Source organism: Bombus affinis, chromosome 6, assembly GCF_024516045.1.
Source record: "Bombus affinis isolate iyBomAffi1 chromosome 6, iyBomAffi1.2, whole genome shotgun sequence".
In the NCBI taxonomy this organism is placed as follows: Eukaryota; Metazoa; Arthropoda; class Insecta; order Hymenoptera; family Apidae; genus Bombus; species Bombus affinis.
The window spans coordinates 16662952-16679149 of record NC_066349.1 but is presented as its reverse complement, the minus strand read 5'-3'; the positions used below and the strand labels follow the sequence as shown (position 1 = coordinate 16679149).

The 16198-nt window shown below is 37.9% G+C and overlaps 1 protein-coding gene and 1 long non-coding RNA gene across 2 annotated transcripts in view; one reads left to right on the top strand and one right to left on the bottom strand.

Annotated features, from left to right (window-relative positions):
* LOC126917752 (peroxidasin-like) overlaps nt 1-16198 on the top strand; it is a 330987-nt gene that overhangs the window by 97211 nt on the left and 217578 nt on the right. Inside the window, exons 4-5 of the mRNA XM_050725006.1 lie at nt 181-254; nt 1108-1257. Coding sequence (XP_050580963.1) covers nt 181-254; nt 1108-1257 — 224 coding nt within the window. The remainder of the gene's footprint in view (nt 1-180; nt 255-1107; nt 1258-16198) is intronic.
* LOC126917773 (uncharacterized) overlaps nt 1-16198 on the bottom strand; it is a 285490-nt gene that overhangs the window by 67522 nt on the left and 201770 nt on the right. The window lies entirely within an intron of this gene.

Sequence of the window (16198 nt, the reverse complement as noted above, 5' to 3'; positions counted from 1 at the left end):
TAATCAGGCTAACCACGCTCGTATTCGTTGGAATAATCAAGGGTGTCGTTCGTTTATTGTAACGAGAAGCATGGATATAAGAGAGGGCAGTAAATCTGCGGGAAAGTTTAATTATATCGTTGTATCCGTGTAATAAAGCTTAGACTGCGAAACGTATAATCTGGTTCTAAATTGTTTCAGGTGCTAAGCCGTTTCCTGGACTGGAAAACCTGCCGAGGTCGTTCTGGCATGAGCTCAGTTCGCCTTTTACCGAGGTAAGTCGGCTGTATAATTGGAATGAGCAGTTAAAATGTCTTTTCGAAAAGCTACGAAGCCCACTTTTTGTCGCGTTTCTCCAGCTGCTTGTTGGACAAAGCGGTAATCTCTTTATGACGACGCGAAGCTGAACGCGACAAAAGTCCTTTCAAATATTTACGTTACCTTTAACAAAGCGGCCAATCTGTTTTCTCTTCGACCTAAATTCTTCCCTTGCTTCTTATCAAGATTCTTCTTCTGTAATTTATAGCCTTTCGACGAAACCCAAGTATCGTATTATTATTATATTATTTCTACATTAATACATCAAACGGCAAATTGGACGGAAGGAGATGAAAATTATTGAGAAACAAAATTCTTCTTTCTCTCTTCACCGAGATCCTCTTTACGCAATTTATCGATCTTTTTATGTTATCGAAACGGTGTTCGTATTAGATCGTCGGAAAAGCGTCTTTCTTTTACAGACACGTTTTTTACAACGACGTATTTTTATACTAACGTGTCCAACAAACCTAATCTGTCAAATCTTTATTTTGATAGAACAAAATGGATCATAGGTAATTCGATGAAATAATATAAAACGGAAAATGTTGTGCCTTATAAAACGAAAGAAACTTTTCGGACGACCTAATACGTTGCGATAGAAATACAAAAATCCAATAAACGGACGATAATTTTGCTAAAACGATTTCGTTACAGCAATAACGATAATAATACGCTACGGATAATAGTAAGACGCAATTCACCGACGTAATAAAAATGTTGAATAGGATGGGGATAGGAGATTTGCATAAAAAACGCGAGACAAAAATGTCAGGGGAATTTGTGAAATGTTTTCCTTGTGATTTACAGGTATACGAGGTGGAAAGTTTCGCAACAGAGACGAGCGGCACTCCGGAGCCGAGGCCCTTTTTCGAAGATCCAGAGAGCAACATTACCGTGCAACTCGGTGCTCAAGTATATATGCACTGTAGAGTACAAAACCTGCAGGATACGCTTAAGGTAAATCCTCATTTCTCTTCTTTCCTCGACATTGCAGCCAGTGCTCGTACATATTTCGATCCTCGGCGGAGCATCAGTCGTATAATCTCGCAGTGAATTCAGCGACCCGGACGTTTCTTAAAGAATTTCAGAAATTACGTTATCCACAGTTTTCTCACGCGATTGTGCTTCCCTTTTCACGAAACTCTTGTGTTTTTCCTATCCTTTCGGAGGATTTTCCTTTGGCAAAATCTTGCTTTGCGGAATAATTCGTTTTATTACGTCGCTGTTGCGCCATAAATTCTACAAAGTTTTTAGAGCGCGACCTACGATTTTTCAGTTACATTAGAATTTAACGAAGCGACAAACTATCGAGGAACAAATTTTTCTCTGCTATATCGTACGATAATATATCGTAAGGAAGCAGAGATGCTTCGTTAACGTGCTTTGTCTCTAATTTCTAGCACAGCTGTAACAAAAAGTTTCCGCAAAACTGTATCGCAATCAGGACGGAGTTATACACGCGAAGAAATAGATTCGGTAAATCGGTAAATCTCTTAGAAAAATAAAGCAGCAGATATCGATTCCGTCCCAATTGCCAGTTCGACATTGTCTTTCTTTCTTTCTGCTTCTCGTGCTTTCTCGTTCCTAAAAGCTTTGCGTTGTTAACTCCCCGTTCACGAGGAATATCTGGTTGCGTTTGTTTTATCCGTTATCGTTTCTCCTCTTTCCATTTAGTCTAACTTTCATAGGAAGAAAATTCTGTCGAACGACGGTCAAATATTTTCCTCTTAATTTCGTAGCCGTTCGACCAGAAGAGATTTTATCGGCGTGACACGCGCCTCTGTCCTTTGTCAGTCTGATGTAAGCCACTAAAGTTTCATTTTACAGTTAACTTCGTTTCGTGGTGGTTTCGACGATCAAGTGAAATCGTTTGTGACGACAATCGGTTTCGCGTCGGATTTCCTCGAAAAATTTACATCGTCTTCGACGAGGACGTCCTTTTCTATAAGAAAAGTAGCTCGGTATCTTTCTGCTCGATGATATGATTTTTACCGAGAATGAGGGAAGAATTCTTATGCAAATAAATAAGTATTATTAAATAGGTGTTGGTAAATAAATAATAATAAATATTAACAAGTATCGATAAATAGCTGTTAAGTAAATAAATATTATTCAACGGCGAAAGCAGCGTGAGAGAATTGTAATTTACTTTTGAAAATGCACGATAAATTATATATATGTGCATTCGGTATAATATTCGTCGTTGATTATAGGAATATTTTTTTAATTTTTGAAGCAATAAATTTTAATATGGATAAAATTGCCGAACGTGGTTCGTTTAATAGAATTTTATGTATTTACGATATTAGTAAAATGTTTTTCCTTGGTTTAATTCAATTGGCCGACGCAGAGTTCGATCGTAGCGGTTGGAAAAATATTGTATTTTGTACCTCTAATGATCCATTCGCGTGGTAGCTAATGGAACGTTCCCGTAAGATTATTTTCCTCGCTGTAGAAAGTTGGCGTTTTATCGCGTCTTTGTTCTCCTCGATATCATTTAATTTTCGATAATTTCACGAATATTGCAGTAAAACATGGCGATAATTGTATTTTAATTGCGCTTTGCAAGATCCAACTGCGAAAGAAAATACCTGTATCCGATTTACGAGATACGTGTACTTCCATATACGATATTCGCTTTGTTTTACGTTAATTTCATTAATATATCGGTGTCTTGCTTCAATTTCCGAGTAAAATTAGCTTGCCTCGGGCAAAGAGGAAGGAAGAAGAAATTCAGAAAGCAAGCGTGCGTAAGGACATCTGAACACAGAATGGTAGAATATTGAAATTTCCTGCTGACTACAATATGGCGTAAAATACGTGTTACTTATAAAATACGTAATCTATAAAAACACCTAACCCATGAAACTCAATTACAACGCGTTCAGACCTAATCCTTTAATCTCTTAAACCTATCGAATTCCATTGAACGTTGCAATAGCAAAACAGTTTCCATCGATTTAATCTCTTTCACCATCGATGCAAACCAACTTGGCTGGAAACTTTGCAACGAACGTTACGACTTTGTTCCTCGGTGGCCACTTTAAGCGAACCATGCCGTCTTCTCGCAATGGTACGAAGCTAGTACCATTTCGCTATAATACAACCTTCTATTGCCCGAAGAAAAAGAAGAAGAAGAAGAAGAAGAAGAAGAAGAAGAAGCTGTTGCCTCGTTCGCGTAAAAATCATCCCGCGCTGGTATATAAATCCGTCGAAGAGATGGCGATAAATTTGCGCCGCGCCTCGCTGTCTCCGCGGGACAACGAGTTTCCTTTCCTTCAGCGACGTTATTCGACGTCGCAACGACGAGTTCCGCTCGAGCATCGGCGATAAAAAGAACGTCGCGCGTTAGGAAATAGCGGCAAATGTTTCCGTTCCGCTTATTGTGTACCTCGCGGTACCTCGCCGATAAATCGCTGTCGAACCTGGCAATATCGCGCGCAAACCCCGTGTTTTCGAACGACCGAGCTACGAGCATATTCTGCTTGCGTTTCTTGCGATTCAATCTCCTTAAGCGAAGTCAAGCCTGATCGAGCGAGGCAAGTTGTTGTCTTGAGACCCGATAAGGTAATTGCGTGCACGCGTCTTGAATCGTTTGGCGATGTCTGACGATGAATAAAATGTGGTTATAATTAAAAAAATTAAATTAATTCTAAGCGGATGTCTCGTTTTGAATATTTTACATATACTTTCGTATTACGTATATTCTACAAATTTTTACGCTTCTCGATTTTGTCAAAATTGCGCTATGTATATGTATTATGTTGTCGGAAAAGTGTCTTTCTTTTACAGACACGTGTTTCACAACGACGCATCTTTATACAAACATGAAACCTAATCTATCGAACGTTGTGATCTTTATTTTGATAGAACAAAATGGACCATTGGTAATTCGACAAAAATAATATAAAACGAAAAATGTCGTGCATCCGTTATTTCCTTATAAAGCGAAAGAATCTTTTCAGACGATCTAATATAATTCACAGTCTATGCATTCGCCAATCTTTTTAAGGAGATTGCGACGCCTCGTTGTGCCTGCATCGAAGAATTCGTTACGAAATTACAAGGAAGCCAGTGGTAGCGTAAGGGAATATGAAGTATTCCTGGGTTAAATAAATTAAAATTGTTTTTTTTTTTGGAAAATATTTCAAGAATAACGATTTTCATACGAACACGAGGGCTCTTGTTAAATAAACATTATTGGATTCTCGATAACCTAGGTACATATCGTAAAACGCTTTTGAGAGATTTTCACGCGCTTCTGCGGTTTTATCGTTGGTGAATTGTAGGAATTTATTTGTTGATCTCTGATACGACGTATCAAAATGAGGTATTAAGCATCATTAAGTTAATAATTTGTGACTGTGAATCTTGACGAGTAAAATTATCGACGAATATGGAAAGGATTTATTTGTTCTAAAGTAATAAAATTGGTACAATAATACGGATACTAAAATAAAATAAAAATTTTCTGCTGAAAGCATTTTTACGCGAACGTTTGTCCGCTAGCAATCACGCAATAGTTATTCGTGTGACGGTTCGGTAAAGTTTCGAGCGGCGAGATGCATAAACGAAATTGAAAATATTGGATTCCGAAACACGTTGTATAAAATTATATCGATTCTACAAATGTATCGATTTATCTAAAAAGAGAGAAAATTGCGAGAGGAACTTTGTATCTGATATTTGAAAGCAACTAAAAAAATTTCTAAAAGGCTAACAAATAGAAAAAAAAAATCAGAAAAATACCTTTTCATTTTGAATGAAAAAGGAACGAGTTAGAAATTACATTTGCAAATTCTTCAAATATTTGAATACTACGAAAGTATCGTATGTTTCGCAATAGGTTGTTTATTAATATTCGCGATATAATTAACGGCACCATTGATCTCGTAGCAACGTTCCTGCAACGTGAAACGCGGATTCACTTTCGCGTAAACTTGAAATTACTGCCAGAAGTTTGGTCGTTTTTACTTTGAGCCAGTTAATAAGTGGCAAGTTTTCAAAATGACTACGGAAAAATCAAATTAACGTGATTCTCCACGGTGTACAGATTATACAGGGCGACCGCGAATGTTGCAGAAGCGCGCAGACCAGTTAAAAAGTTAATAAATCCAAGATCCTGGCTTATTAACTGTACCTTCTTCGCGTACCGAAGCCAAGAACCCAAGTAAACACGTTTATCACGCCGTGGAAGGTGTTTTCAGTTAAAAAGCTTGGAAAATTTAAGCTTGCAATGATTAAATCTTCCTTTTACTTTACTTTATCTCGTGTCATGCATAGATACTATATACATAGAGAACACTTTTACTTAAAATATTAATATACTCGAGATTACAGTTTGCTTGTTTAACTAATAAACGGTAGGTGCGATGAAAATTTGAAAATATTCTTGATATTGTTACATCCTATTACGAAAGCTTGCGCGGATAATTCAATTGAAATGATCGTAGTTGATATCATTGAGATATCGTTAAAAGAATGTAATTTTTCTTTCGCTGTTTTACAAACATAATAATTCTTCTGACAATTTTTATTCCGTTTAAATTACCTGGATTTATATTTTATACGCATTTCCCATTTCCTTCTATTTCCTTAACTGTTACACGCATATGTAGATCAGACGGTTTTAATAACAATTATAGTGAATTTTAGCAAACCAAAAATTTTATTATGTCACGTTCTCAATGAATTGTCGCGTTCGCTTGAACGTGATGATACGATTCGATATCTAAATTGGAAATTCCGATCGATAGGGTAGTTGCTGCCACCAGAAAGTCTAAGGACTATTTCAATTAGATTTGTTTTGTTTACTATACGAGTTGAGGCTTACGACCGAAAGCAATGAATCAAAAAAGCTTGTTGCACTTACTCAAAAGCATAGCACTATCCTGAATTATTCCAAAGGTCGTGCTCTTCGGCTCGATCGAAGGAAATCTCAAAGCTTGTTGCACTTGATTAAAGCGCTGCACTATTCGAAGATTCCAAACCGTTGTATTCTCTCAATGATCTAATCAATAAATTGCACGCACACGGGTAGCGTTAACTAGCGTTTAACGCAACTGGCAAATAAATTCCACGTTTCGACTAACCTGCTATGTGCAGGAATACTGGCACGAGAGAGGATTAAAGTTGTTCGAAATAAATAATTGCTTTTATCTAGTATACAAGATTTATTCAGCTCGACTGGGTTATATTGAAATCAATATGCAACGATTTATTCAGATTTTACTTCATTATAATTGTTATTAAGATCGAGAGACGTTCATAAATCTCGAACGTAAAATCTTTATCGGTAATTCGAGCGGTCGAAGACAACCGATTACGAGTTCTTTTCATTGGAGGTGGATAACCTGACCCAATAATATTTGAAAAAAATTGGAAAGATTCTTCCATTTCCCAACACCGGAAACAACGATTTGATGTAATTTACTAGTTGGCAAAGAATCTGACGTTTAGTACGCCCGCTCCAAATCTCAACGACTGTGAAAGCTCCTAAAACTTTTAATTATTCACCGCATGAGAACTCCTCGTGCGTCTAAGATCGCGTCCAAAGTCGGTGTTTCGCGGAGATACACCATCCAACGCTGAAACTTGCTTCTGGAAGGCTGTCAGTTGTCTTAAGAGGTTGGTAGCTCGACTCGATCTGAAACTTCATTAACACCAACAAAAGAGCCGTTTCTCTGCAACGTCGATTGATAATTTTAACGACGCTATACTTTGGACAATCTGGTTTCTTCTTACGTGAAATTTTGTCTCCTTCTGATCAATCGCCGTTACAGCAATCGATCGATATTCGAATCGGCATAGAAAGATGCGTTTCTTTTTTGATTTTTTATCGCAACTGTATCAGATGGTGGATCGGATCCAATTTGTGCGATTCTTTTTGAAAAGTTACGAGGAGTTTGTTTCGGTTGACCTTCTTTCCCTGTGTCTCCATCGTTGCCAGTCGATATAAAGTGAATTTTATGCTCCTTTCCTATGCATTCTGAGTTTCAGAAGATGTATGAATAGTATGATCATCCTTAAGTAATAGCGAACCGTTCTTTCGCGTTATAATTCAAAGCACTCGAGTCAAACATTCTCGTTGAACGGTCTAAGATAAGCACGCTGCGTTCGTCCGTCGGTAAACCGCAACGCTCTTGGTTCACCTACAATTAGTCCAAGAGGATCTGCATTAAACAAACAAATTTTATATATACGCTAGAGAAGCACTTATTACGTTGCCGCCGATACGAGGCGAGTCATCTGATCACGGAATCTAAAATTTCTCAAAATGTTCCTAAAAGTCCCAAATTAAAAAGGACTAAATATAAAGTATAATAAGATGTTAAATATGAAATACGAAAAGATCGACTACGAAAGATGGCCGACTTTTTATGTAAAATTATATCTTTATAAACGTGACTAAGGAAATAAAACCTGATAGAGACTCTTTTTTATCTATTAAGAAATTATGATCAGGACTCTCTATTTTGAGTATTTCGCATATTTTGTACGTTACGAGAATTCCTTTTATTTTGGTATCTTGAAATTTCCCGTAAACACATAGAAAGCTTGCTATGTCGGTGGGAGACGAGAGAAGAATCACTTTCGAAGGAGAGAAAGAATTTTGAAGACCGAGAGAACGCGAAAGAGCTAAATATTTGATCGAAGCAAAGTTGCAACTCTGTATTCTCGAGCCATCTGCATTCTGTGATCGCGTTACTCTGCAACTTGCCATCGCGCTGATAATCGTCGCGCCTCGTTCAACTCGGTTCGACAATCCCAGTACGTTTACGTATTCGAGGAGTTTCTTAAGTCGGTCACAGAGAGAGGAGAAGCGAAGAATCAGTAACGCGGAGATGTGGAGATGCTGGCGTTTCCAACGAACCATCGGCGTGACCCTCGAGTCACCGGAGCACCGCTGCCACCTACTTTTCCACTTATAACGACCAGGGAAAGGCAACTTTTGACGGTTCTCCTTTCGTCTAACAGCCACTGCAAGTTTGTACACGTGTAATTAGCTTAACGAGTAAGCGCGTGCTGGCGCTAATTGCTCGCGAGCGAATCGCGACGATACGAGGGATGAGTCGAGAGAGAGACAGAGTGAGAGAGGGGTGAAATTGTTACGTGTCACGCTAACAGCTCGGGACGTTCAAGGGAATTCCGTTTCGCTCTCGTTTACTTTTCCCTCATTAATTCCACCGACCAACCTTTGGAAAAATATTTTCCGAACGCGAATCGTAGAATCTTGAGACACGGATCCTTTGTCAACGATCGTGAAACGAAACTTCAAAGGGCAAATTAATAGGCTAGTTCGAAGTGAATTGCGATTTTGAGCGATTTTGGTGACGTGGTTTATGCTTCATTACGGTTGACAATGGTTCGTAGTTTTTGTTTTTTAATCGGAACTTTTAACGTTACATCGAATACGTCAGATTTCTTGCCTTGATAATTCGTACGAAGAAACGTGGAGGAATTTTTGAAAAGATTAACTTTGAATGGATTTTCGTTGGAATTCGACTAAAACGATATGATCTTGAAACAAAAATAGGAAGTTACGTTAAAAACGAGTAATCCCGTATGGTATATCGTGGCAGGATGTTGGTAGAATTTAGCCGGATAAGCGTACAAAGTCGTGGAAAATCCTTGGGGACTTGGCTCACCGTGGGTAACGCTTGGCAGATATGAAAAAATCCAAAGGAGGCTATAGTCCTCGTGCGGATGAGACAGGATCAGAGACGGCTGCGCGTAAAAGTGGCCTTGAGCTCGGATTAATTCGCCAGCAAACAAAGATACCGAATCCTCTTTAATCGGGACGCGACGACGCGCCTTCTCTTCAACTTCCAACCCTCTCTCTCTCTCCTTTTTTCTATCGACGTTCCTCTTCTACGGTGTCTCAGTCTCATATCTTTTCTTTCGAGAACCCTCGAGCGAACCGCTTTTGCTTTCTGAACCGACGTGACGCTTGCACCCGCACGGTTCGACCGTAAGAAAAGGAAGAAGAAGAGGGTGGAGAAAAGAACACACCCTTGCCGTTCGACTGGCAACGCAATATTTATACCCTCGCAGAACTACTCGTGTGGCGTTCGTGCCATCAACAGAGTAATCGAGTAAAACGAAATATCGTAAAACTTACTTTATACGATCTAGTTAGCGTCGAGCAGTTGCCAATGATCTATTATTTGAATTAAATCTGTTAAATGTAATTTCATTTGGTATGCAAACGAGCATTCTTATAATTAATATCCTAGTACGCTCGTTTATTCTAATATTCTACGATCTTCCCTTAATTTATGTATCGTATGATATAACAATTTGACGAAAAACGACACAGAGGAATTGATTGAAATCGGCCGTCATCGAGGAAAAGGGTAATTTTTGTTCGAGTAGAAGACAATGATCGCTGAATCTTGAACGATCTTCGATAGCTAAAGGCAATTTTTTAACACAATATCGAGCTTATCGGTCACCGCAAGAGGCTGTTCCCAACTGAAAATAATTTTCACCAGTGAGCAAACAAATCTTGATCGTTTATAACGTTGTAAGTTTGACATAGCGAATCAAAGTTCAAAGAATATTCTGAAATTCGAAGATCATTCTGAGGTTCAAAGATCATTCCGGGATTCGAAGATCATCCTGAAGTACGACGATCGTTCTGAGGTTCGAGCAAGATTTACCATCAAACTTTAAAAGGACCAAAGATTATTACAGAGTTGCAGGGTTGCTAGAAATTCCGCAGCCATCGAAAAGTTTCGTGTTTGCGGAAGGTTTAAAGACTATCCAAACGTTTCGCAGATATCAGTGGTTAGAGGTCTCGCAAAAGGTGACAGAATTCCAGTGTCTGTGGAATCATAGAGGTCAAAGACCTACACGATGTCCAGCTAGCTCAGAGGTCAGCAGTATCATCCGAACTTGAGGAAGTTTCGAGAATATCCGACATCAACCTATGGCTCGTTCTAAGCTTCTCGATACCATCGGAATTTCCGGATGGCTTGGAAAACTCCGATTTCCTCTGAATCATCGGATACCCTTGCAACCATCGATACCTTCGAAGGCTTCTGCAACCACCGAGTGCTTTGAAACATTACGATACACCTAAAACTCTCATCGAACCTAATTCGAAATCATCTACGAACCAAAAATCACTGAATTCTACTGGAACTAACATTTGGAAGATTTTCAACTTTCTTTTTATTAAGTTTGTATAAGTTGCGTCTAATCTTTTGTATAAATTGTGGCATCTAAATGTAACACTGAAGTAGACTTGCATCTGTTTAAACGTGTTAAGGTTGAGGTTGACTGATTGAAGAACGAGTGGATAAATTTGTAATAGAAAAGTATATTGAAATAATTAAAGGTATAAGTATAACGTACAAGTAGAAGTTTATGCTGATTCAGATCCTTACTCTCTTAGTGTTACTAGACAGTAGACAATGGAATGATAGGGAGCACGTTCATATATTTATATCAAAAGGACGTTATCAAAAAAGTTAACCTTATAGCTTTAGCTAAAGGCTACAAAGAACACAAATAGAAATCTGTTTATCATTTCCTTTGTTCTTAGACCTTGCAACCCAAAACATAATGTATACTCAAGGGTACAATAATATGCACCTCTTCTTATTTAGAATATTTCTGGGTAGTAGCAGTCTCCAGGTCACGGATATACATAAATGTAGTATGGGAAAGAGGGAGCTGCACGTTCTGTTACGCTGAGAGGTTTTAGTATAGGTCGCGTTTCTGACCGTCGCTCGCGGTCATACAATGTCACAGGCGGATCGCCTTGTCTGCCCGACGAGGGTGTCGCGTCGATTCGAGATTATTTCACATTCCGCACGGGAGGTGAGAGATTCGTATTTCAATTATGATCGTTGTTACAAAATTTATTAGAAACTGACAGAGTAACGATACAGAATGTTATAACAGAACAGAATAGTTTTTATATCAAGAGTTTTGGTTCCTGTGGAGGGGTTATCGCTGGATGCCCATTACATAGGCATCCTATTACTGCTTAGTTATTGTTTCGATGGCTAAGGTATGCGAGATATGATTATCCTATCGCTGTATTCCCGGGACCACCGTGACAAGGGACATACAATGTATCGACGAGCGCATCCAAGCAGCGACTCCCAGAAACGTCGATTGCGGCCGCTTGTTTCAAACGAATGCGGCATATGTGACCATAGGCGCGAACGGCGGCGTGATCCGAGCGTAGTGGGGGTCGTCTCCCCGAGAAAGCCAAGAAATGATCTAAGAAAAGTAGTCCTTGTTGAAGATTCTAAGAGCACACGTCGAGAGGTTGGATGTATAAAGCCGCTAAGCCGAACGAACACGTTGACATTGTTTATCACTGAATAACCTGTCACTCTTTATTATTATATTCATCGTTATTAACCGCAAACCATATCACCTTGTTAACAAATAAAGCATCCTTTACTTGTCCTTCCATCAAGCTAAGACCCATCAAGTTACTACATAAATAAAGATGTAGAGTTTTTCTTGAAGTAGTTACTTCAACAAAGAGTATCTTATGTCATTTCTTTATTAATTAGGTATTTGAAAGTGAACATAGGATCACGACTATTCGATGTAATCTGGCTGATTACATCTCGCTGTAAATAAATCTTCACGGTTCCAAATATCTCAAAGTCAAACGAAAGTATATTTTAGGTTACCACGTTGTGATTATCGTAAGTCCTAACTGCCTTACCTAATCTTCTCGAGAGTTTGCAGTGAGGTAGCAGTGCCTTAAGGCGGTCTGTATCCGAACTGTTACTCGATCCCGCGGTTTCATTACAACTTTATAGGTTCGTTATACGAAACTTATCTCCATTTTTCCATTCAAATGCCTTACAGTTCTTTGGTACAATGATCAAAACTGTTGATCAAATGTTCAAAACGATAAAATACATCTCGATCCACTTAATCTACATAAATAGATATCGTTATAAACGTAATATTCGATAAACAATTGATATAATTCGATGGTGATTAGAAGATCGTACAATTTTCCACATTTATGGAGAATTTAAAAGTGGTAAAACGTAGGGAACACGGAAATATGCAAATTAAAGTGTTCGTTCTAACATTTAGTATGCGAAACGAATCTCTATTTAATTGCATTTAGTTCCATTTAATTGCATTCATAAATGTATGGATTTTCATAAATCCGTGCGCAGTAGCAGCGATTAATATCGAATCTTTGATCAAACGTATAAAGATATCGCTGAATATTTTACGAGTAATTATTTCAGAGGAATATCTCCAATCTACGAAAAAGTCTCTCGAAAATTTTAATCGTAAAAATGATCGCATAAACTCTCCGAAGCAAAGTAATTAAAAACCAGCAACTTTAAATTCAAACGAAAAGAATTCTTTGAAAGCCTCATTTACATATTTCGAAAGTTCACACTTGCAACGTAACTTGGATGAACGCGAGCAGCCCGAATGGCAAAAACACGTGGCTATCATCCTTTCGATCTGAGTCGGAAATCTGAATGTTGTCGGATGTCTAGAGCACTCTGGTCTAATGAAATCGTGGTCGTTATTACCAGGGGCATGCGAGTGAATTTTTTCTTCTTCTCTCTGTTAACGTTGTAGGGTCGTGTTGGTGTTGGTGTTGGAAAAATTTGATCATACGAGGTCCATATCGCCTGGCCTGGAATATAAGATGGCGAAGTGCAAGCACTCGCCCTGCGAGAAGGTATAAAGTTAAACAATTTACGGAACTCGGCTCGACACGGACTCGCTTAGCTTATGGTAAAATTATACCGTCGTCCTGATCGACAGTCTCGATAAACGTAGACCGGGATACAACTTTTCTCGCGCGAATCCTCCTTCGTATAAATCACACGGAGTTCGAAGTGTATTAACATTCTTCGTCTTCCTCGTACGGAGTAGCCGTCTTGAAGAAAGAAAAGATTTCACTCTAGCAGATTGTGTTCCAACACTTACATTATCTGCGTTATACTTTCACGTTCTGAAATTTCATTAGCGCTACTACGAGAGCCGATTATCACGATTACGTTGCTAAAGTTTGAGAGGAATCTGAAAATGCGAATAGAAATTACAATTAACGCAAGTGTACGTATATTTTGCAATGGAGATCACGAAAGTATTTAAGTAGTTCAATTATTGAATCGACACTTGCTGAAAATATATAAATTTGCTGTGATTGATGTTGAAATACTTTCGCGAGCCACTGCATTTAATCCTTTAACGATACCGATTCATGCTACACGTTTCTTTCATTTTTCATCGATAGGTAAATTAATCATTTGTTTTTTATCGACTTCGTCAGAGATTGAAATTGCTCGGTGTCCGAGTCACCAGGAGAAGTATCGACTTTATAAAAGTCGATTTTGATCGTTTAGGAAAGACACAGACATATCGGGATAGTAAATCCTGGGTTGCAACTTAGTAATAAAGAGAGTGGAGGCGGTGTATTTGAAATATGGTCAACTTTGTCAACAGTGAACTGCAGTGGATTGCAAAAAAAAAAAAGAAAAAAGAAAAAATAAACAAAAAAAGGAAAAGAAGGAAATATGGTAGCTATTGCTGGACTTTTGACTTTCCTCGTAATTTCTATTTATCTGGAAAGAGTTGAACAGTAATATAGAAAGAACATTTTTCTTTTTGACAGAAAGAAAAGTATACGGCGAAAGTTCCCCTCTAATGGGACCAGTGTTTGCTCTTATAGTTAAGATCAACGAGTAATATTCGCTGTTATAAACTTAATATCAGATGAGCTTTATTACGATGTTAAAGTATTAATCCTTGCCTTGACACAATGGGTCATCAACCCCCGAAATGATACGCATGATAGTAATCGTTCGTTACGAATTTCGAAATTATGCTGGTCAATTTTCTGGGAGCATCTAAATAGAAAATTGTTAATAACGATAAGATAAATATATCAATGGTGATGAATAATTGGCATAAATTACGTTATTCTTTCCTATTCTTGAATTTTATTTCGTTGTTGATTAAAAAGCATTGGAAATTTTGATCTGATTAGAGGTTTGAAAGTTTATTCTACCGTTAAAATGTTAATTAGTAACGGCGCAGTTTCGAAAAGTACAGTGAATTATTTTGCGAAATTTTTTATTTCTGGCCTGAAATTTTTGAAACTCGGTTTTATGAAATATTCATATTCCATTTAAAGTATATGAGACTTTGTAAAACGATTTTGATATTATATACGATGCTGGTGCATAAATGGCGTTAAACTGGCGTTAAATTTAATAGGAAAGTTGCCGAAAATTCGAAATTGGCTCGGATCGTTTGCGATTACCAGTACCGTTAGATAAAAATATTTTTACACCGCTGCGTTCTAAGATTTCACCAATTCCTTAGACTTCGGAAATTTCAAGAAACGAAGGAATCTCTACACGTACGCGTTTAATGATCCTTCTCCGTCTATGGCTGTTGGAAAAATTCCTAGCGAAAGTTCAGAAATATTTAACAACGATTATAATATTATTCCATCTATAACGACACGAGTCTTTTTTTCAAAAATAGTTCGCTTTTCTCGCCAATGAATATCTTCAAATGGATCTTACAAGCATCTAAAGTATTTCATTTCACGTCTTTATCACTTTGGTAAAAGCCGCAATAAATAATAATAATGAGACTATATATCTTAAACATATAAGGTTTAACATTGTTTTATTAAAAACACTTGCACTAATGTCTTAACGAATAAAATTTGATCCGGTATTCTTATTATAGATAAGAGTTCGTATTAAAAATGATACGAACTTCCCGAACAATCTGACATCCAATTTTTGAAATTTAATTTTTCTACGCATGTCTCGATAATCGTACGCAACTTTACGGTGAGTGGTCGTCGCACGTCTGATCAATAAGATCGTTCGAATTTTTGCGCGAGCGTGCAACGATCGGAACACGTAATTCGTTTCGAACGGTTTCTCCTTTCTGAGGGAGGGGCAGGTTAAATTATGAAGCGAGAGATAACGTTACTCAGCTATTATATTCACGGTCGGATGCTGGGTTCCAGCTTATGGCAGCAGGCTGCAGCTGCACGCTCCGATATGCATATATGCGAGCAGACTACAACACGCGTCTTGACCTTACACTTTCGTAATTGCTCGTACATGCACGGCATCGCTGACCTATTAATTATTTTCACTATCTGCTAAAAATAAAAAAAAAAAAAAAAAAATAGATGGAGAAGGTCGGTGGAGAGTTCGAGCCCCGTTGAAATTTCCACACAGATCGAATAGCTAAGATTCTATTATGAAATTCATGGTTGGAAATGTATCTAGATCGAATGAAAGAATAGCGTAATTTGTGCAAATTATTCATCACCAATGATATATTTATCTTATCGTTATTGACAATTTTCTATGTAGATGCTGCCAGAAAATTGACCAGCATAATTTCGAAATTCGTAACGAACGATTACTATCCTGCGGATCATCTTGAGGGTCGATGGTCCGTTGTGTCAGGCGAGCCTCTTAAAATCTAAACTGTAAGACGCACCTTGTATTATCACGATAAAAATTAAAAATGGGTTAAAAAATTGTTTAGAACGACTAACGCGAGATAAATTTCACGGACTAAACAATTCTCGACAATACGAACGATTCAGCTAACATCGTCGAGAAAAAGCGCGCAAATATGATATATTATTTTGCAGAAATGAATTTTTCAATCTGTTCGGCGTAAAATATATCAAATTCGCGCGGTAGCCAACGTGTTAAAAAATTGTGTCAACACGATACGTTAATAGAGTAAACGATTAAACAACGATGCCAAAGTAAAATATGTTCGATGGAGAAGTTGTAATTTATTCTACCCGAAAGTGGTCCCAGTTCGTCTGACCTATGATCCTTAAAATGGCTAAGCTTACATCGGTTGGTTGCGAGGTCATGACTATGAAATTTCGCGG